The sequence below is a fragment of the Tiliqua scincoides genome, chromosome 1, assembly GCF_035046505.1.
Source record: "Tiliqua scincoides isolate rTilSci1 chromosome 1, rTilSci1.hap2, whole genome shotgun sequence".
In the NCBI taxonomy this organism is placed as follows: domain Eukaryota; kingdom Metazoa; phylum Chordata; class Lepidosauria; order Squamata; family Scincidae; genus Tiliqua; species Tiliqua scincoides.
The window spans coordinates 314,162,607-314,183,648 of NC_089821.1; the positions used below are offsets into that span (position 1 = coordinate 314,162,607).

The 21,042-nt window shown below is 53.4% G+C and overlaps 1 protein-coding gene across 3 annotated transcripts; it reads left to right on the forward strand.

Moving 5' to 3' along the window:
• Positions 1–15: 15 nt before the first annotated feature.
• On the forward strand, positions 16–20,116 carry CWF19L1 (CWF19 like cell cycle control factor 1). Of its 3 annotated transcripts, XM_066630576.1 has the most exons (14): positions 16–63; positions 159–243; positions 326–404; positions 500–604; positions 755–969; positions 3,112–3,230; positions 9,440–9,524; positions 10,294–10,431; positions 11,557–11,668; positions 12,362–12,441; positions 13,946–14,155; positions 14,773–14,892; positions 17,681–17,778; positions 18,238–20,115. In XM_066630576.1, exons 1-14 carry the CDS (start codon positions 32–34, stop codon positions 18,380–18,382), a joined length of 1,623 nt encoding a protein of 540 aa, XP_066486673.1. In that variant the 5' UTR covers positions 16–31; the 3' UTR covers positions 18,383–20,115. The 3 variants fall into 3 exon arrangements, with proteins under 3 accessions (XP_066486673.1, XP_066486681.1, XP_066486687.1); XM_066630584.1 differs by lacking the exon at positions 13,946–14,155 and having other exon boundaries at positions 18,238–20,116; XM_066630590.1 differs by lacking the exon at positions 159–243 and having other exon boundaries at positions 18,238–20,116.
• Positions 20,117–21,042: the final 926 nt, after the last annotated feature.

The window sequence follows — 21,042 nt, forward strand, 5'->3', positions numbered from 1 at the left end:
TGACGCAAGGGGTGCGCGGGCAGGCAGGAGGATGGCGGGCACCCCGGAGCGGCCGCTGCGCCTGTGAGGAGGGGGTCGGAGGAGGCCGCGGGGGGCGGGCCGGGCCGGGCCGGGCCGGGCCGGGACTAACTCTCCCCTCCCCTCCCCTCCCCTCCCAGGCTGGTGTGCGGGGACGTGTCGGGGCGGCTGGGCGCGCTCTACGGCCGGGTGGAGGCGGCGCAGCGCAAGAGCGGCGCCTTCGACGTGAGTGGCGCCCCTCCCCCTCCCCCTCCCCGGGGGCGGGGCCCCCTCCCCCGCCCTCCCCCTGACCGCCCTCTCCCCGCAGCTGCTGTTGTGCGTGGGGAGCTTCTTCGACGCCGCGCGGGACGCCGAGTGGGAGGAGTACCGCGCGGGCAGGAGGACAGGTAGGGGGCGGGGCAAGGCGGGCGGGGCGGGGCGGGGCGCGAACCCCCCCCCGCGCAGGAGTGACGCCCCCTCCCCGCCCCTTCCCTCTCCGCAGCCCGGATCCAGACCCTGCTGCTGGGCGCCAACAGCGAGGACACGCGTGGCCACTTTCCAGACAGCGCTGGCGGCTGCGAGCTGGCACCGAACATCACCTACCTGGGTGAGTCTTCCAGGGCGAGGGGGGCCGTGCTGGGGAGCGGCTGCCTGGGCCGGGCGGGGCGGGGCGGGTGGACTTCCACACGCCGGGAGCGCTGCCAGCCCGGCCTCCGCAGCCCGGCTCCAACACCCACCTGTCCACTTGTGCCTGCAGGGCGCAGAGGGGTCTTCACCGGCGCTTCTGGGCTGCGCATCGCCTACCTGAGCGGCACAGAGGCCCCGGGGGAGCCGGCTCCGACGCACTGCTTCGGCGCCAGGGACGTGGCCGAGCTCCGGGACTCGCTGCTCTCTGCTCCCGGCTTCAGAGGCGTGGACGTTCTGCTGACCTCGCCCTGGCCGAGAGGCGTGGAGGCCTTCGCCCGCAGCCCCGTGAGTACCACCCGTGCGCGGGAGGCCACCTGGTGCTGTGCGCCACACAGAGAGCCACTTCTCACTGCGCGGGGGAGGCCTGGCCTTTTCCTTCTCCTGTAGCTGCTCTGTCGGTGGAGGAGACCCGGTTGGGGGAGCTGCGAGCGCATCTGGCCTAGAAGCCAGTTCCCACCCAGGCATGTGGCGGGGGCGCTTCTGTCCCCCCACCCCTGAGAAGCAGGGCTGGGCAGCCCTTTCCAGAGTGGGCATCACCTCTGGGCGGTGCTCCTGTCGAGCACAGAGCACTGCGGGTGGCTACAAATGGATGGTGAGGCTCCACCTGGAGCATTGCGCCCAGTTCTAGTGGCCATATCTCAAAAAGGATGTGGTGGAAGTGGGAAAGGTGCACAGAGAGCAACTGAGATGGTTGCTGGGCTGGGGCACCTTCCTTATGAGGAAAGGCTATGGCGTTTGGGCCTCTTCAGCCTAGAAAAGAGGCACCTGAGGGGGGACATGATTGCGACATACAAAATTATGCGTGGGAAGGATAAAGTGGATGGAGAGATTCTCTTTACGCTCTCACATAACACTAGAACCAGGGGACATCCACTCAAATTGAGTGTTGGGAGCTTTAGGGCAGACAAAAGAAAATATTTCTTTACTCAGCATGTGGTTGCCTTCGGAACTGCAACAGAAGGCATCTATCTCTGGACCAGATCAGACAGAAAGCTCTTCAACCTCTCCAGACTGAGAGCAAAGTCCAGCTGAAATGTCTGCGTGACTTCACAGCTGTCACTACCCACTCTGCCAAAGATCTCCAGCAGCTCATGGATCGTTTTAGCAAGGCCTGCCAAGATTTTGAACTGACGATCAGCCTGAAGAAAACACAGGTCATGGTTCAGGATGTGGACTCACCTCTTGCATTACAATCTCTGCGCATGAACTGGAGGTTGTCCATGTCTTTGCGTACCTTGGCTCAACGATCTCTGACACTCTTTCTCTCGATACCGAGCTAAACAAATGCACCGGTAAAGCAGCTACCACGTTTTCCAGACTCACAAAGAGAGTCTGGTGCAACAAGAAGCTGACGGAACATACCAAGATCCAGGTCTACAGAGCTTGCGTCCTGAGTACACTTCTGTACTGCAATGAGTCATGGCCTCTTTGCTCACAACAGGAGAGGAAACTGAATGCTTTCCACGTGCACTGCCTCCTACGCATTCTCGGCATCACCTGGCAGGACAAAGTTCCAAACAACGCAGTCCTGGAACGAGCTGGAATCCCTAGCACATATGCACTGCTGAAACAGAGACGCCTGCGTTGGCTCGGTCATGTTGTGAGAATGGATGATGGGCGGATCCCAAAGGATCTCCTCTATGGAAAACTCATGCAAGGAAAGCGCCCTAAGGATCTCCTCTATGGAAAACTCATGCAAGGAAAGCGCCCTACAGGTAGACCACGGCTGCGATACAAGGACATCTGCAAGAGGGAACTGAAGGCCTTAGGAGTGGACCTCAACAAGTGGGAAACCCTGGCCTCTGAGCGGCCCGCTTGAAGGCAGGTTGTGCAGCATGGCCTTTCCCCGTTTGAAGAGACACTTGGCCAACAGTCTGAGGCAAAGAAGGAAGGCCCATAGCCAGGGAGACAGACCAGGGACAGACTGCACTTGCTCCCGTTGTGGAAGGGATTGTCACTCCCGAATTGGCCTTTTCAGCCACACTAGACGCTGTTCCAGAACCACCTTTCAGAGCACGATACCATAGTCTTTCGAGACTGAAGGTTGCCAACAACAACCAACAACCGGTTGGTCTGTGGAACTCCTTGCCACAGGATGTGGTGATGTCGTCTGGCCTGGACGCCTTTAAAAGGGGATTGGAGAAGTTACTGGAGAAAAAATGCATTACGGGTTACAAATGCATTACAAGTGCATTAGGGGATGTTTGTGTGCAACTCCTGATTTTAGAAATGGGCTATGTCAGATGCAAGGGAGGACGCCAGGATGAGGTCTCTTGTTATCTGGTGTGCTCCCTGGGGCATTTGGTGGGCCGCTGTGAGTTACAGGAAGCTGGACTAGATGGGCCTATGGCCTGATCCATTGGGGCTGTTCTTATGTTCTTATCTACAGGAGAACGGAGCTTGTGTGTGTTTTGTGTTTCTAAACAGGGAGATGTGGATACTCAGAAATGTGGCTCTGGACTGGTCTCTCTCCTGGCTGCAAGCATCAAGCCCAGATACCATTTTGCTGCTCTGCAGAAGACCTATTATGAAAGGCTTCCTTACAGGTATGCAGAAGATTGATAGGTGAAATTCTTAATCATCCAAGAATGCAGCTTCTAAAAAGCGTTGCTGAGTTTAACAGATTTACCAGTTTTTAAAGACTTGCGTGTTAACTTTCCTGAGAACAAACTTTTTGTGGTGAGCCTGGCTTTTTTGTTTTGGTGCAGCCTTGATATTGCACAGTGCAAACTCCTTAGTTACAGGTGTAGTTCCCTTGTGGCTTCCAAAACAAGGCAGGCAGAGGCACTCAAAGAGGTTTTGTGTGGAAGATGGCAAGACAGGCTCCAGACAGGCAGGTTAGCAGCAGCCCTCCTATCTCTTTCCTCTTCCAACTATCTCTTTCCTCTTCAATTATCCTCATATTGACTGGGTCAATTTGTGTTCTGGTCACGATAAGGAAACCGGATTTCTTGATGTGCTAAATGACTGTGGCTTAGAGCAGCTAGTCACGGAGCCCACCAGAGGGCAGGTGACTCTGGATTTAATATTGTGTGGTACACAGGACCTGGTTAGAGATGTCAATGTTACAGAGCCATTGGGGAACAGTGATCATGCTGCGATCCGTTTTGACATGCACGTTGGGGGAAGAATACCAGGTAAAACTAACAAAAACCCTTGACTTCCGACGGGCAGACTTCCCTCAAATGTGGAGGCTGGTTAGAAGGAGGTTGAAAGGGAGGGTAAAAAGAGTCCAATCTCTCCAGAGTGCATGGAGGCTGCTTAAAACAACAGTAATAGAGGCCCAGCAGAGGTGTATACCGCAAAGAAAGAAGGGTTCCACTAAATCCAGGAGGGTGCCCGCATGGCTAACCAGCCAAGTTAGAGAGGCTGTGAAGGGCAAGGAAGCTTCCTTCCGTAAATGGAAGTCTTGCCCTAATGAGGAGAATAAAAAGGAACATAAACTGTGGCAAAAGAAATGTAAGAAGGTGATATGGGCGGCCAAGCGAGACTATGAGGAACGCATGGCCAGCAACATTAAGGGGAATAATAAAAGCTTCTTCAAATATGTTAGAAGCAGGAAACCCGCCAGAGAAGCGGTTGGTCCTCTGGATGGTGAGGGAGGGAAAGGGGAGATAAAAGGAGACTTAGAGATGGCAGAGAAATTAAATGAGTTCTTTGCATCTGTCTTCACGGCAGAAGACCTCAGGCAGATACTGCTGCCCGAACGGCCCCTCCTAACCGAGGAGTTAAGTCAGATAGAGGTTAAAAGAGAAGATATTTCAGACCTCATTGATAAATTAAAGATCAATAAGTCACCGGGCCCTGATGGTATCCACCCAAGAGTTATTAAGGAATTGAAGAATGAAGTTGCAGATCTCTTGACTAAGGTATGCAACTTGTCCCTCAAAATATTTCTTTACTCAGCATGTGGTCGGTCTGTGGAACTCCTTGCCACAGGATGTGGTGACGGCATCTGGCCTGGATGCCTTTAAAAGGGGATTGGACAAGTTTCTGGAGGAAAAATCCATTATGGGGTACAAGCCATGAGGTGTATGCGCAACCTCCTGATTTTAGAAATGGGCTATGCCAGAATGCCAGATGCAAGGGAGGGCACCAGGATGAGGTCTCTTGTTATCTGGGGTGCTCCCTGGGGCATTTGGTGGGCCGCTGTGAGATACAGGAAGCTGGACTAGATGGGCCTATGGCCTGATCTAGTGGGGCTGTTCTTATGTTCTTATGTAACTGGTTAAAAATGGTTGGATGTGGCAACATGAAACCGAGTGACTTTTTTGATATTTGAGAAGCCTTAATAAAGAATTATCCTAGTGACAGTTTGATGCCTCATCTTAAAGGGCAGCTGGACCAATTAAAGAACCCCAGTTTGCTCAGTGACTTGAATCTTAATTATGTCCAGTTCCCAGTGTACTGTTTAATGCTTATGCTCCTCTCTCAGTTACGAGAATTAAGGGGTTGCCCGAATAGATCCGTGGGTGATCAGACTACCGGCCTGACTAGTGGAATGTTTCGGAGGAGAGTGCAAAAAGCACACTGAAATGCGTGCAAGAACTTTTCATTCAGAAGGAATGTTGTGATAACATAAAATAATAACGGTGCTTACTGTGAAACAGTCACAATTGTACGAGTATGCACAGCTGCCTGACCAGGACAATTGGTAGCCCAGGTGATGGAGAGAAGCTGGGAGAACGGCAGTCACAAGCTCCTGCTTTCTCATGCACCTTTGTTAATTTTCTCTGATGTAGTGAAGTCTGACTTTAACTTATGGTCCTCTCTATCATAATCCTAGAGCTGTGCTTTCTGCTCTGCCTAGTAACAGGCAAGTGAGGGGATGAAGGCACAGGCCTTTATGTATCTGGAAAGTTCCATTTGGATCAGACTGCCTGGGGCACGCTACCTGTCCACTGCCACCCACGCATGCTTGTCCGTCATCCTTCCTGCTTGGGCAGTTTTCAGTGGTCTGTTAAAACAATGTTGTCTAAGCATAGCTCTTCAGAACATGCCTGTGGAACCATGGAGTTGGAAGGCACTTCCAGGTTCAATTCCTGCCAATGCAGGCTGTTCACAGCTACATCGTCTCCCATAGGGAATCTAAATACAGATGTAAGCAAGAATAACTCATCTGTTTGCACAGACAGAGTTGTGATTAGTATTGGCAACCTTCAGTCTCGAAAGACTATGGTATCGCGCTCTGAAAGGTGGTTCTGGCACAGCGTCTAGTGTGGCTGAAAAGGCCAATCCGGGAGTGACAATCCCTTCCACACCGGGAGCAAGTGCAGTCTGTCCCTGGTCTGTCTCCCTGGCTATGGGCCTTCCTTCTTTGCCTCTTAGCCTCAGACTGTTGGCAAAGTGTCTCTTCAAACTGGGAAAGGCCATTCTGCACAGCCTGCCTCCAAGCGGGCCGCTCAGAGGCCAGGGTTTCCCACTTGTTGAGGTCCATCCCTAAGGCCTTCAGATCCCTCTTGCAGATGTCCTTATATCGCAGCTGTGGTCTACCTGTAGGGCGCTTTCCTTGCACGAGTTCTCCATAGAGGAGATCCTTTGGGATCCGGCCATCATCCATTCTCACGACATGACCAAGCCAACGCAGGCGTCTCTGTTTCAGCAGTGAATACATGCTAGGGATTCCAGCACGTTCCAGGACTGTGTTGTTTGGAACTTTGTCCTGCCAGGTGATGCCGAGGATGCGTCGGAGGCAGCGCATGTGGAAAGCGCTCAGTTTCCTCTCCTGTTGTGGGCGAAGAGTCCATGACTCGCTGCAGTACAGAAGTGTACTCAGGACGCAAGCTCTGTAGACCTGGATCTTGGTATGTTCCGTCAGCTTCTTGTTGGACCAGACTCTCTTTGTGAGTCTGGAAAACGTGGTAGCTGCTTTACCGATGCGCCTGTTTAGCTCGGCATCGAGAGAATGAGTGTCGGAGATCGTTGAGCCAAGGTACACAAAGTCATGGACAACCTCCAGTTCATGCTCAGAGATTGTAATGCAGGGAGGTGAGTCCACATCCTGAACCATGACCTGTGTTTTCTTCAGGCTGATTGTCAGTCCAAAATCTTGGCAGGCCTTGCTAAAACGATCCATGAGCTGCTGGAGATCTTTGGCAGAGTGGGTAGTGACAGCTGCATCGTCGGCAAAGAGGAAGTCACGCAGACATTTCAGCTGGACTTTGGATTTTGCTCTCAGTCTGGAGAGGTTGAAGAGCTTTCCGTCTGATCTGGTCCGGAGATAGATGCCTTCTGTTGCAGTTCCAAAGGCCTGCTTCAGCAGGACAGCGAAGAAAATCCCAAACAAGGTTGGTGCAAGAACACAGCCCTGCTTCACTCCGCTTCGGATGTCAAAAGGGTCTGATGTGGAGCCATCAAAGACAACAGTGCCCTTCATGTCCTTGTGGAAGGATCTGATGATGCTGAGGAGCCTGGGTGGACATCCAATCTTGGGGAGAATCTTGAAGAGGCCGTCTCTGCTGACCAGGTCGAAAGCCTTTGTGAGATCTATGAAGGCTATAAAGAGTGGCTGTCGTTGTTCCCTGCATTTCTCCTGCAGTTGTCTAAGGGAGAATACCATATCAGTGGTGGACCTGTTGGCTCGGAATCCACACTGCGATTCTGGATAGACGCTCTCTGCAAGTACCTGGAGCCTCTTTAGTACAACTCGGGCAAACAGCTTTCCTACAACGCTAAGGAGAGAGATGCCGCGGTAGTTGTTGCAGTCACCCCTGTCACCTTTGTTCTTGTACAGCGTGATGATGTTTGCATCCCTCATGTTTTGAGGTACTCCACCTTCTCTCCAGCAGAGACAGAGGATTTCATGCAGCTCAGTGACGATGATCTCTTTGCAGCATTTTAGGACTTCAGCAGGGATGCTGTCTTTTCCAGGTGCCTTGCCAAAGGCAAGGGAGTCCAGGGCCACGTGAAGTTCTTCTAGGGTTGGTTCACTGTCAAGCTCTTCCATCACAGGCAGGCACTCAATGTTGTTCAGTGCTTCTTCGGTGACTACATTTTCTCTGGAATATAGCTCAGAGTAGTGCTGCACCCAGCGTTCCATCTGCTGCGCCCGATCCTGGATGACCTCGCCTGTGGCAGACTTCAGAGGGGCAATTTTCTTCTGTGTTGGACCTAGGGCCTGCTTGATACCATCGTACATCCCCTTGATGTTGCCCGTGTCAGCTGCTATCTGTATCTCGGAACAGAGTTGTGATTATGGTGCATAATAAAAACTATAATGCTCACTACATATTAGCATGTTTTTCCATTGCAGTACTATTTGGCAAATTTCAGTAGGTTTCCATTGCAGCCATTGAGGTAAACAAATCCTGACAAACCTCCTTCCTTGATCTGTGGAGGTTCCCAGCATCATCCTAGGAGCCCTTCACTTGTGCAGACATGGGAGAGCATGACGAGACCCAGCTTGAGGGAGAGAGACAAAGCAGGTCGTGCCAAGGGGTTTCTGGAGGCTACGGTTTTGTGTGTGCTTTCCAAGGAGTGAGTTGCATTGGATGCAGCGGGACTGATTTCTGCACAGATTTACCTGGGGTTGTTCTGTGAGGGTCTGAGTAGAGATGATGCATCAGATTCGTGAGGATAGGCTGTCAGTGATCAGAAACCCCATGGCACGGGGAAGACCCTGGAGGGCTGCTCCAAAGCAGGACTTGGTGGAGCAAGACTAGCAGGAGACAAAGTCCCTGACTGCAGGTTGCTGGACATTTTGTTTCTCTCAACTCCCCACACTGACCAGGAAGAAGGGAGAGGGCGTCCAGTTTCTGCACCCCAAAGGCAGTGGGTGGGTGGGCCTTTTGCCCTTGCACAGATGCACGCAGTTGTGACCCACTGCAGGTGAAGCGCCCAGAGCAGTTTGCCTGCTGTCAGGATGTCGTCAGGGCAGCTGGTTGGAGGAGTTGCAGTCACCTGGGGCCTGTCATTCCACTCATTGTCTTTGGCTGCCTAATCTGTGAGCCTGAGCCAATTTCAGCATGACAGCTGGTAAGGGAAAAACTGCGAATCCACCTGCTCCTTCTCTGGGATGCCGTGTGCTCTTCTATCATGGTACCGGATTCAAAACAAACAGGACATTGCAGGATGATGTCTCACTGGGCCGTCCTCAAAGCTGAGTCAGGGTGCTGGCAAGAGCGATACAAAAGCCAGGGAAATTGAGTGGAAACTCCAGGAGTTTGGCCGCAGCCTAGATGAGGCGGAGTGTGTTGGAGTGCTGGAGTTCCACAGCGGCAATTAGTTCTCTGTTAAGGAGCTTTCTGGATCCCTTTTTTGCTTGAATTCCGTCTCAGATAAGATTTTATTAGCCTGTTTTGGAGGATAAGTTCCTTGTCCGTTTTCCAAAATTCCCACATTTGCATGGCATCAAAGAAGTTTGGCTGCTCAGCACTCAGGAGGGTTTATGGTTCCCCATATCTGCCAGTGGGCAGAGTTTTTACCAGCTGGCTTCCCAGTCCTCTGGACAAGGCTCCTCCTTCTCCCTTTCCCCTTCCTGGCAGACGGGGCTCTCTTGACGTCCTTCCTTTCTCTGGGAACAGAGACTTTGTTTTCTAAGCAGCAGCATCGTGAAGAGGGAACAACTGCAGGGCAGCACCACAGAGGTTGCTTTGTGGGTAGGGGGCTGGGAGATGGCAGGTGCCTTGTTAACTAACCCACATTCTTTTCTGGCCAGCAGCAAGCTGCACTTGGCCACGTGAGTACCTTGTGATGGACGGTGCTCCTAGGAGCTGTGGCCTTTTCCAAAGCCTCTCTTCTCTGGTCTCCCATGCAGAAACCACACTGTTCTCCAGGGAACCGCACAGCACGTGAGCAGATTCATCGCCCTGGCTAACGTTGGCAATGCTGACAAGAGGAAGGTAAGTGGTCCCCCTGCTGCCACCTGTCAACGCAGAACTGGGCTTTGCAGAGGCCTTGGCTCGTCTCCGCACGCGCCTTTCAACCCAGCACACCGTACACGGGGAGCCTCCTGAGGCAGAAATCTGGAACAGGGATGGGGGAACGCTGCTCCTTTGCAGTTGCTGTGGATGAGAGGTGGCCGCGCCCCTTTGCGTAGCCAGCAGCAGTCTCCCCATTGCTTGGCAATTCTGCCCCCACCCCCATACCCCCCTGTGTGGTGTTCGTATCCATTTTGCTGACTGCTTTGCTTTCCCGGAAGCAGCCCCATGTGAGTGAGGAAGCCTTTGCAGCTCACGCTGCTGCGGTCCTTCACAAGACTCTTCCCCGCCCCGCAGCCTCACGTGGCCCTCAGGTGGTGCGCCTTCACTGCACTCTGCCTAGGGCCTCTTGACCCACTCACTGGTCTCTCCATGTGTGTGGCTGCAGATTCTTGCCCCTTGTCTTACTACTTCTGGTCTCCACACTGAAATAGAAACAGGTGTTGATGTGAGGAATGCTTCAGAGTGACCGAGGCAGGGCCCGCAGCCCCACACCAAACAGCTGGAGGAGTCCTTGTCTGCCTGGGGCAGCTCTGTGGAGGAATCCCTGGTGCTTCCTTTCTCTGAAGCTCCAATGCTGCCCCCTCAGGTTTCCCTGCTTTGGAGGCACCCCAAGCCATCCACACAGCATACTGCAGCACGCAGCATCTGGTTTGCCAACTCCCTCTCTGCTGTAATTTGTTTTCTTCAGTACCTCTACGCCTTCAGCATCCTTCCAATGAGTTCCATGGACCCTGCAGAGCTGGTCAAACAGCCGCAAGATGTCACTGAGAACCCGTACCGGAGGCCTGGGGGGGAGATCTGTAATCAGCTGATGTTGGAGACAAAGGTACAATCCCACCTGGGTGGCAGGGTCTTCTGCAGAGTAACCCAGATCGTACTCTCCACCTTGGCCTCTGATCTGCATCTGAAAGGTTCCTTGGCACAACAAATTCTGTCTGTTCCAGATCTGGCTATGAACCATTTTCTGCTTCCAGATTGTTGCCTGACAAGCCTTTTGCTTTGAATGTGAGATGCATGACGTGTTGGCGTGCAGGTGTGCGTGGCACTGGTGCCTGCCAGGGGAGCACCACCTGGGCCAGTGCCATGATTTGGAGCAGGACTGATGGCAAGGGGCCTCAGAGCCACAGGCCAGGAGGAAGGGCACACTTTGAATTGTCAGAGCACCCCCCCTCCCCACACACACACACACACATGCTGTGCCAGGCTGGCTTGGGGAAACCCCATCTGGCTTTTGCTTCTTGGCAAATTCCACCTGTCCTGCAGAGCACTGCTTTGCAGAGGTGCAAAGCAGCAGCACACATTCAGCCTGGGGATGAGCCATCAGGGACCATTGAGCCGCAAAAGAAGGTCCTTTAATGGCCCATAGGAGTGAGGGGAGGAAGGATGGGAAAGGTTTACTCCAAGGATTGCAGCCGTGGGGCCCTCTAAGGTGTGTGGCCAGGCCAGCCATGCTTTGCAGCCTAGAAGTCAGGCAGTGACAGGATGATGTCACTGCCAAACATTTGGAGGTGGTTGCAGTACATTGTGGTGCCGTGCAGTTGCCAGGAGGGACGCCTTGTAAGGGACACTGACTGCAGCCCAGGTCACAGGAAAGACGCCTCGCAGTTTGTCTTGCAGACGAGCGCTCCCCACTCCTTGCCCAGAGTGCTGGCCAGGGGCTTCCTTCCTTCTTTGTACTGAGCCAAGCAATTCTCTCCCCATCCTCACTCCACCAGAGTCACGTCTTCCAAAATATGGCTGAAGATCCAAGGGGGTGTGTGTGTTGCTCCTTGGTTTGATTTCTCTTCCCAGCAGATGCACCTTGTCATGCTGTCTGTGTCCCTTAATGCCAGATTTCAGCTGCCTTGAGAATGGGCTTCATTGGGGAGTCGGTCGGCCCCGTCCTACCTGTCAGTTCCTCTCTGCACGCTGGATGGCAGTCTGAACGCGGTGCCTTCCTCTCTCTTCCCAGGCGGAACCTGCCAGCCAGTTTTTCTTTGACCTGAGCAGTGGACAGCGAGGAAAGAAGCGGGTGGCAGAAAGAGGAGAGGGACACCAGCCCAAGCGGCCCCCGTGCAGACCCCGTGAGTACCCCAGTCTCCCTTCGCTGCCAAGGACTCAACTGAGGAGTACGCATAGCTGCAAATGGGAGGGGAGTGCAGGTGACTTCCCCATTTAGGTTGAAAATCAAGCATTTATTGTGAGCACTGTGGGTCAAGGAAGAAAATCTGAAGTGGTTCCCAGTACTGTTCTCTGAACCAAGACCTTCCCGGGTCCTGAAGAGACCCGGTGAGCTCAGCTGTGGAGCATTGATTCAGGGCTTCCTGCCCCCTCTGGTTTCCCCTTGCTCTCCCTTGTAGCATCAGGACATTGGCAGACCCCTGGGGACGGGGGGCAGTGTTTTTCAGGGTCCTGAGAAAGCCAGCTGGTGTGGCTGGAGTCGTCAGAAGGTGCCACCTGGCCTACTTGTCTCCGAGACTGCTGCCTCCAGTTGGGGTTGTGGCAGGAAGCTGCTACCTTCTAAGCCTGGCCCTTGAGGGTCCATCTAGCTCTGCATTGCCAATTCAGGCTTGCAGTCCTTCTCAGGGCTTCAGATGGGATTGGGGGAGGGGGCTTTCTGCATGCAAAGGGTTTTCTCTGCCAGGGACTTGGCCTGCCAAGTGTATCCAGGTCCTGGAGCCTCCAGCCATACATGTCTTGGCTTGGCAGGTGTCCTGTTAGGGTCTTTTTCTGCCTGCTCCGTTCACTCTGCGACGTCTTTTTGTTTTCTCTCCAAGCCCTGCCAATGGCAGCTTGCTGGTTTTGCCTCGCCAGCCCAGAGGTGGAGAAGCATTTGGTGGTGAGCGTTGGGACTCACGTAAGTCTTTCTGAAAGCCATGTCAGCAGAGAAGGTCCCTGTGGCTCATCCAGGTGCTTGTGATCCAGAGTGCCATTGCGTGTGTGGCTGGTCTGTTCTGGGCTCACAGAAGGTCCCTTGAGCTTCGAGAGGACCACTGGTGACTTTGCATCCATAGGCGGTGCTGCTGCTGCTGCTGTGGGGTGAAGCCGCAGGAGCGGCAAAGAAGGAAATGGCAACAGAGGGTACCTGCTCAAAGAGCACCACCTCAGAGTGCTGGGGAGGAGGGGGGGGAGAGAGTGTACCCTTGGCATGTTTCAGCCTCTACCCCCACCCAGGCCAGCAACCTCCCCTCCCAGAATACCCACCATGTATGGTGGGGCTTCCCATAGTCCTGGACTGCCACCCTCCCCCTCTGCCCCACTCTTAGCCCAGTCAGGCACAGCGTGAGTTGCCACCCCTGTGCACCTGGTCTGCTGTAGCTGAGCGGTTCTGCTGAAAGGCAAGCAGCAGCTCACGGGTGGGGCACTGAGGTCTCTTCCTCCTAATCCTTCTGGTGGGAAAGGCACTTGCCATCCAGAGTGCAGGGTCAACCTGTAGAGCCCCCATACTTGTGCAGTTTCCTCAAGGGTTTTGCCAGAAGGTCTGGAATGAATGCCCTTCTGGTCTTGGCACCTGAATACTGCAGCCAGCCAGCAGGCCTGTTTTTTTCTTTTGAGGACATCCCAGAGAAGACGTGGGAACTAAGGGCATGAGTAACCCTAATTCTAGCCCTGTTTCCACATGCAGGCTGCACCTTGTAGCCCAGCCGCCATCAAGAGTCTGCCAAGAGGCTGGAGGAGAGAGGGAGGTGGGAAAGGGAGCTCTGGGGACGGAAGGGGTGGACTGGTGCGCTTGCACGCATGCCTGCACAGACACACACATCCTCTGTAGGTTGTAGGTTATCTAGTTAACTGGCTGCAGTTTGTAACCTGTGAAGGGCAAGACTGGGGGCTGGGGTCAGCTCCTCACCTTGGAAATGGGTCTTGTTTTTCTGTGGGAAGGAGGTGCCAGGAATTCCTGTGTTTTTGGGGCAGACTCTCGGTCACTTGCGGTACCCACAGAAAGGGATTTGTGGGAGAGGGCAAGAGAGTGCCCCGTCTCTTCTCTGGCCAGCTTCCTACTCCAGGAAGGGCTCCTAAGCCTCCTGATGATGGCGACTGCCTGTCGCAGGTCTGTTGACTTGACCAAGGTGAGATGGTCAGTACAGCTTTGCAGGTGTGCATTATGTTCTTTCACCCAGTATCACTTGGTGCAGTGACCAGCCTGTGATGTTCTGGCGCCATCTGCAGGTCGTACTGAGAGAGGCAGCCGTGGGAAGCTGAATGAATCCTAATAGAAAAACCTGTTGAGGGAGCTGTGCCAGGGTGTTTTACAGGAAAGATTCCCCCCTCCCCCTGTGGCTTCCCTGCTGTTCTGTGGTGTGTTGGAGGTCCTGGGGTGGGGCTGAACCTCCTGCTAACTGGTCCTCTGTTCTTGGTTGCAGTGCTACCTTGCCCTAGCCAAGGGTGGTTTGTCCCCTGACCATGTTCTCATTCTGCCCATCGGGCACTGCCAGTCTGTGGTGGAGCTTGCATCCGAGGTTGTGGAAGAGCTGGAGCAGTATAAGGCTGCCTTGCGCAGGTTTTTCAGAGCACAGGGGAAGAGGTGTGTAGTGTTCGAGAGGAATTACCGGAGTCAGCACCTGCAGCTTCAGGTGAGACAGTGGCAAAATGTGGCCCTGGGCCAGGAGCTGGTTTGATGAGAAGCCCTTCTTCCAAAGGATGCTGCTGAGCGCTCCTTCCCATTGGCCCCAAGGGCAGAGCCACGTGTGCTTGCGCTCTTTCCAGCACTCCTTCAGTTAGATCTGCAGGGATCTTGCCAAGTACACAAACTGAGGGTTGCACTGGCTTTTCCCTTTTGCAGAACAGGCTGCTCTGGCCCTACACCTCCTTTCCTGGCAGCCTGCATGCTCTTGGCCACCCCCACCCTGTGCATTGTGGTAGTTTCCATCTGGCCGACCAGAAGGCAGTATCTGAGCGGCATGAGGCAACCACAGAGAGCATGAGAGAGGAGAGGTCACCGAGAACTCGCTGAGAGGAGGACCGAGTGCTCGCTGGCTCACTCCTACAGCAAGGACCTCTTGAGTTTTTAAAAGTTCATAAGTTTAAGCCTGCCAGGCATAGAGGCCTCGGCCTCTCTGCAGTGATGACAAGCTGTGCTGAGGGGCACATTCGGGGCCCCAGTGATGGCATTCCTGGCTCCTTGCTGTCATCTTGCTCATTGGACTAGCAGACACGATGGAATCTAGACTGCTGCAAAATATCATTCCAGGTGGTTCCTGTTCCCCACAACCTCGGCACAACAGAAGACATCAAAGAGGCCTTTGTCCTTCAAGCAGAGGAGCAGCGGATTGAGCTCCTGGAGATCCCAGAACACTCCGCTCTCAAGCAGGTGAGGTGCAAGGGGCAAGCTCGAGGGTGCTGCGTCACTCTCCCACACACTTCCCCAGGAACATGTATCCCCCCTTAGCCACAGGGGCGCTCCCCCCCCATGGATACAAAAACTGCAAAAGGAGTTCTTAATTCCCCCATTGTGCAAATATCTGCTTTTCTGTTGCTCTTCCTGGTCTGCTGGGTTTGTTGGCCCACCAGATGCCTCCAGGAAGCATACATGACAACAGGAGACTTGCAACCTGTTGCCACTCTCTTGCACCTGGCAATCTGAAGCAGCCTATTTCTAGAATCAAGAGGTTGTCTACAGCCATCCTGACTTACAGACAATAATAAGACCACACCCGGAGTATTGCGTCCAGTTCTAGTTGCAGCATCTCCAAAGGGGTATAGTGGAAATGGAAAAGGTTCAAAAAAGAGCAACTAAAATTATTACTGGGCTGGGGCACCTCCCTTCCGAGAGAAGGCTACAGCATTTGGGGTTCTTCAGTCTAGAAAAGAGGCGCCTGAGGGGGACACACGATTGAGACATACAGAATTATGCAGGGGATGGATAGAGGCACTCTTTTTCCTCTCACACAACACCAGAACCAGGGGACATCCACAAAAATTGAGTGTCAGGAGAGTTAGGACAAACAAAAGAAAATATTTATTTACCCAGCATGTGATTAGTCTGTGGAACCGCTTGCCACAGGAAGTAGTGTTGGCATATTGCCTAGATGCATTTAAGAGGGGATCGAACAAATTTTGGGAGGAAAAGTTCATCATGGGTTACAAGTCATGGTAGGCGTGTGGAAGCTTCTGGGTTTAGAAGTAGGCTGCCTCTGATTGCCAGATGCAGGGGAGGGCACCAGGACACAGGTTGTCTTGTCTGGTGTGCTCCCTGAAGCATTTGGTGGGTCACTGTGAGATACAGGAAGCTGGACTAGATGGGCCTGTGGCCTGGTCCAGTGGGGCTCTTCTTATGTTCTTATGACTTGGGACCTGTGATAAACTTTTCCTCCATCAATCTGTCCAATCCCCTTTGAGAGGCATCTAGACCAGACACCATCATCATCCTGTAAAAAGGAGTTCCACAGATTACTTACAGGCTAGGTAAAGACTATTTTTTTTCACCTGTAAGAACATAAGAAGAGCCTTGCTGCATCAGATGCCCTCCCTCGTGCCCAGGATCCTGGTGTCCTCCCCTGCATCTAGCAATCAGAGGCAGCCTATTTCTAAAACCAGAAGCTTGCACATGCCTACCATGACTTGTTCATCCATGATGAACTTTTCCTCCCAAAATTGGTTCAATCCCCTCTGAAAGGCATCTAGGCAATACATGCATACATGGCAACCTTCAGTCTCGAAAGACTCTGGTATCGCGCTCTGAAAGGTGGTTCTGGAACAGCATCTAGTGTGGCTGAAAAGGCCGATTCGGGAGTGACAATCCCTTCCACACTGGGAGCAAGTGCAGTCTGTCCCTGGTCTGTCTCCCTGGCTATGGGCCTTCCTTCTTTGCCTCAGTCTGTTGGCCAAGTGTCTCTTCAAACTGGGAAAGGCCATGCTGCACAGCCTGCCTCCAAGCGGGCCGCTCAGAGGCCAGGGTTTCCCACTTGTTGAGGTCCACTCCTAAGGCCTTCAGATCCCTCTTGCAGATGTCCTTGTATCGCAGCTGTGGTCTACCTGTAGAGCGCTTTCCTTGCACAAGTTCTCCATAGAGGAGATCCTTTGGGATCCGCCCATCATCCATTCTCACGACATGACCGAGCCAACGCAGGCGTCTCTGTTTCAGCAGTGCATACATGCTAGGGATTCCAGCACGTTCCAGGACTGTGTTGTTAGGAACTTTGTCCTGCCAGGTGATGCCGAGGATGCGTCGGAGGCAGCGCATGTGGAAAGCGTTCAATTTCCTCTCCTGTTGTGAGCGAAGAGTCCATGACTCGCTGCAGTACAGAAGTGTACTCAGGACGCAAGCTCTGTAGATCTGGATCTTGTTATGTTCCGTCAGCTTCTTGTTGGACCAGACTCTCTTTGTGAGTCTGGAAAACGTGGTAGCTGCTTTACCGATGCACTTGTTTAGCTCGGTATCGAGAGAAAGAGTGTCGGAGATCGTTGAGCCAAGGTACACGAAGTCATGGACAATCTCCAGTTCATGCGCAGAGATTGTAATGCAGGGAGGTGATCTAGGCAATATGCCATCATTCCTGTGGCAAGGAATTCCACAGACTAATTACATGCTAGGTAAAGAAATATTTTCTTTTGTCCTAACTCTCCCAAAGCTCAATTTTAGCGAATGTCTCCTGGTTCTGGTGTCGTGAGAAGGAAAGGAGCTTCTGTGTATGTATGTGAGCTTCTGTCCATCCCCTGCATAATTTTGTATATCTTAAATCATGTCCCCCCTCAGGCGCCTCTTTTCTAGGCTGGAGAGCCCCAAACGCTGTAGCCTTTCCTCGCAAGGGAGGTGCCCCTGATGAGGAAAGGGTCTGGTGCTTGGGCTCCGGTGTCTGTCCCAGTTCTCCCAACACTCAGTTTGAACGGCTGTGCCCTCGTTCTGGTGTTTTGTGCAAGGCAGGACAACTTCCCTCTCTCTGCTCTGTCCATCCCTGCAGAATTGTACACGTTTTAGCCTGTCCCCACTCAGGCGCTTTGTTTCTAGGCTGCTCCTTTTCCAGAGGCAACCTGGGATCTTTCCTGCTCAGCTCAGCATTGGTGGGGGGAGGCTTGCTGGGGGGAGCATTTGTGGCTGCCTCAGTGGCAGAATGGTGGAGCACTTCAGAGGGTGATGGGACTGCGCTTGCCTCTTTCAGATCGTCCAGCCAGGTACCCCTTATTTCTATGTCGAGCTTGACTCTGGGGAGAAGCTGTTCCATCGGATTGGGAAACACTTCCCCCTGCAGTTTGGAAGGTAGGCGCATCTGTGTGAGAGAGCTCTCTTGGTTTGCTTGCCTGCCTGGGTCGTCCGCTGCCCCCTCCCCTCTAGGCCTGTTCAGCTGTAGTCCAGGCCTGTGGCCGAGGAAGGAGGGGGCAAGCGGGCAGGATGTTCCTGACAGCATCCACCAGGATGTCACTCCCCAACCTTCGCGTCCCTTTCTAGGTGAGGCCTGTGCGCTGAGTGCTCGAAGAGATGCCTGTTGAATACAGGGATTGGCACAATAGTGGCTATGACTCCAAGGCCCTGCACCAGTCCTTGTGGCTCTCTTTGCTATTTCTGGGCAACAGGGTGCAGTTCCCAGGATGCACTGCAAGCTGGCTCTTGGGGGGGATAGTCAGTCAGGCCCTCAGAGGCATGGGGCATGGCGACAGGTGCAATGGACGGGTGGTCTGCAGCCAAACCACAGCTTCTCCTTTCCTTCTTCCCCTGCAGGGAGGTGCTGGCCAGTGAGGCCGTCCTAGGCATGCCCAGTCGGGCAGACTGGCGAAGCTGCCAGGCAGGGCGGGAAGAGGAAGCCACTGCAGCCCAGGAGTTCCGCCAGGCCTTCGCACCGTTTGACTTTGCGCAGGTGGATTGACCAAGCTGCGAGCCTGGATTGTGTCATGCAAGCCCTGAGGAGGATCATTCACTCTTCTGGCTGTGAGCAACACATAGCGGGGCCAGCTCCTGTCTCCTGGGGGGGGGACCTCCTGGAGGCCGGGGATAGAAACCAGCCACCACCCCCCCAGTTACTTCCCAGCTAACTGACCCTCTCTGAGCTGTGCCTCTTCTCTCACCTGGGGCATGTTCTACCCCCTTCCATTGGCCTGTGGCTTCCAACACACACCCCTCCAAAGAACTGGTGGGTGCTGTGCCTCTGCTGCACACTCCCTTCTGTGGTTTTCTTGGAGATCTCCGCCAGGCCTCCTCTGCCAACTGCCGTGGCATATTGCTGTACATGCCCTCCCATGTACCAGTGGTGCCTGCATGAAGAGTGAAGGGCTGGAATGCCTGGAGGGTGTCTCTGAGTTCTTGACTCCTTGACCTGTGCCAAGCCCTGGCTGCAGAGAGGGCAGGCTACACAGGGAGGAGAGGAAGCAGAGCAAACCAGCCAGTGGGGGGGGGAGCAAGCCTTATACGCAGCAGAGAGGGGCTCTTAACTGTTGGGGGGCTGGTTACCAGGCCCAGAACAAAATGGCAGCAGGATTGGTGAGGGGGCAGGCGGGGCGGGGGAGGGACTGGAGCCACTTTTGCAAGCACAGGGCAGCAGACTCATCCCTGGGGCAAGTGTGTCTGTGCACACGTGGAACAGTGTTGCAGTGGCAATGTAGGCATTTGCCCGGGCAAGCAGGGAGCAGGCCTTTGGTCCCAAGCCAGCAGCCTGGGGGCAAGAGAGGAGGGCTCCTACAGGGCTCTTGGGGAGCCTCTGCTGCTGCTTGTAGGAGCTTCAGTGTCAACCAGGGGGTGGGGGATGGGGGAGTCCTCACTTGCAGGCCAGTGTGAATGTAAATTGGGTGGGTGGTATGCTGTAGAAAGTCTTTTCGTAGGAAGAAGATTTTTTAATAAAGCATTTAACAAGACATTGAACTTTTGGCACATGGGAATACAGTTGCAAAAAGGTGACCGCTGCAGTGTTAATTGGGGAGGCAGAGTGTGTCTCAAGAGAGAGCAGCAAGCCCAGGCTGTGCCTTCCCCCGGCCCAAGGAAGTGTCTTGCTTGAAAATGGTGGGAGAGTAGAGAGCATGGGGGTGTTCTAAGACCGTAGTCCAGCTTCCTGTATTTCACAGTGGCCTACCAGATGCCTCAGGGAGTACACAAGAGAACAAAAGACCTGCATCCTGGTGCCCTCCCTTGCGTTTGGCATTCTGAGGTAGCTTACTTCCAAAACCAGGAGGTTGCACATGCACATCCTTGGCTTGTAACCCGTGATGGACTTTGCCTCCAAAAATTTGTCCAATCACCTCTTAAAGGCCATCACCACATCCAGTAACAAGGAGTTCCACAGCCTAATTACATACTGGTTAAAGAAATATACTCTTTTGTCTGTTCTAGCTTTCCCAATGCTCAATTTTAGTGGATGTTCCCTAGTTTTGGTGTTGTGTGAGAGCTATTCATCCCCTGCATAATTTTGTACATCCCAATCATGTTCCCCCTCAGGTACCTTTCTTCTAAACTTAAAGAGCCTCAAACGCTGTAGCCTTTCCTCATAAGGAAAGTGAAACCCGTCCCTATTAACATAAGAACAGCCCCACTGGATCAGGCCATAGGCCCATCTAGTCCAGCTTCCTGTATCTCACAGCAGCCCACCAAATGCCCCAGGGAGCACACCAGATAACAAGAGACCTGCAAGGCTTCCTGGGAATTGTAGTTAAGAACATAAGAACAGCTCCACTGGATCAGGCCATAGGCCCATCTAGTCCAGCTTCCTGTATCTCACAGCAGCCCACCAAATGCCCCAGGGAGCACACCAGATAACAAGAGACCTCTTGTACAGGCCCCAATTGTTCCAAAACGTTCCCCAGTGCCTAACGAATCTAAACCTCTCCTCCCTACACCACCATGTCATCCACGCATTGAGATCCCTGATCTCTGCCTGCCTAGCTGGTCCTGTGTGTGGAACCGGCAGCACTTCTGAGGACGCTACCTTTGGGGTCCTGGCTTTCAGCTTCCTACCTAATAGCCTAAATTTGGCCTCCAGGACCTCCTGGCTACACTTCCCCACATTGTTGGTGCTGACATGCACCACAACAGCTACCTCCTTCACAGCACTGTCTACCAGCCTGTCTAGATGAGAAGTGATGTCTGCAACCTTCACACCAGACAGGCAAGTCGCCATGCGGTTCTCACATCAAGAGATCAGCAACTTCATTCTTATTTCAGAATTGGCAGGCTTCCTCTGTGAGGTATTAGGGCAACCAGAAAATGGTGGATCTTAAAGGGCCATATTTTACCTTATCAAACCTTAAACCAAACCAACAAATCCTTGTGTCTGGGTTGGGAATTATCCATGAGTTCTATGGGAAAATCCTTCTGGAGTAGCCAGAACGCTTTAACCCACCTTTGTCTAGCCCACAGGTGTACACGTTTGGGCCCTGTTGCATATGTGCATACAAACCTGAGATTGTCTGTGTGTGTTTTTGCAGGGCTGGTTGTGGGTTTCAAGGTTTGGGGCATCTCCGCAGCATGGGGGTCTTTGTTAGGAGTTTTTCACCAGGCAGGACCAATAGCACACAACGCAGAGTGTGGAGGATGCGTAGG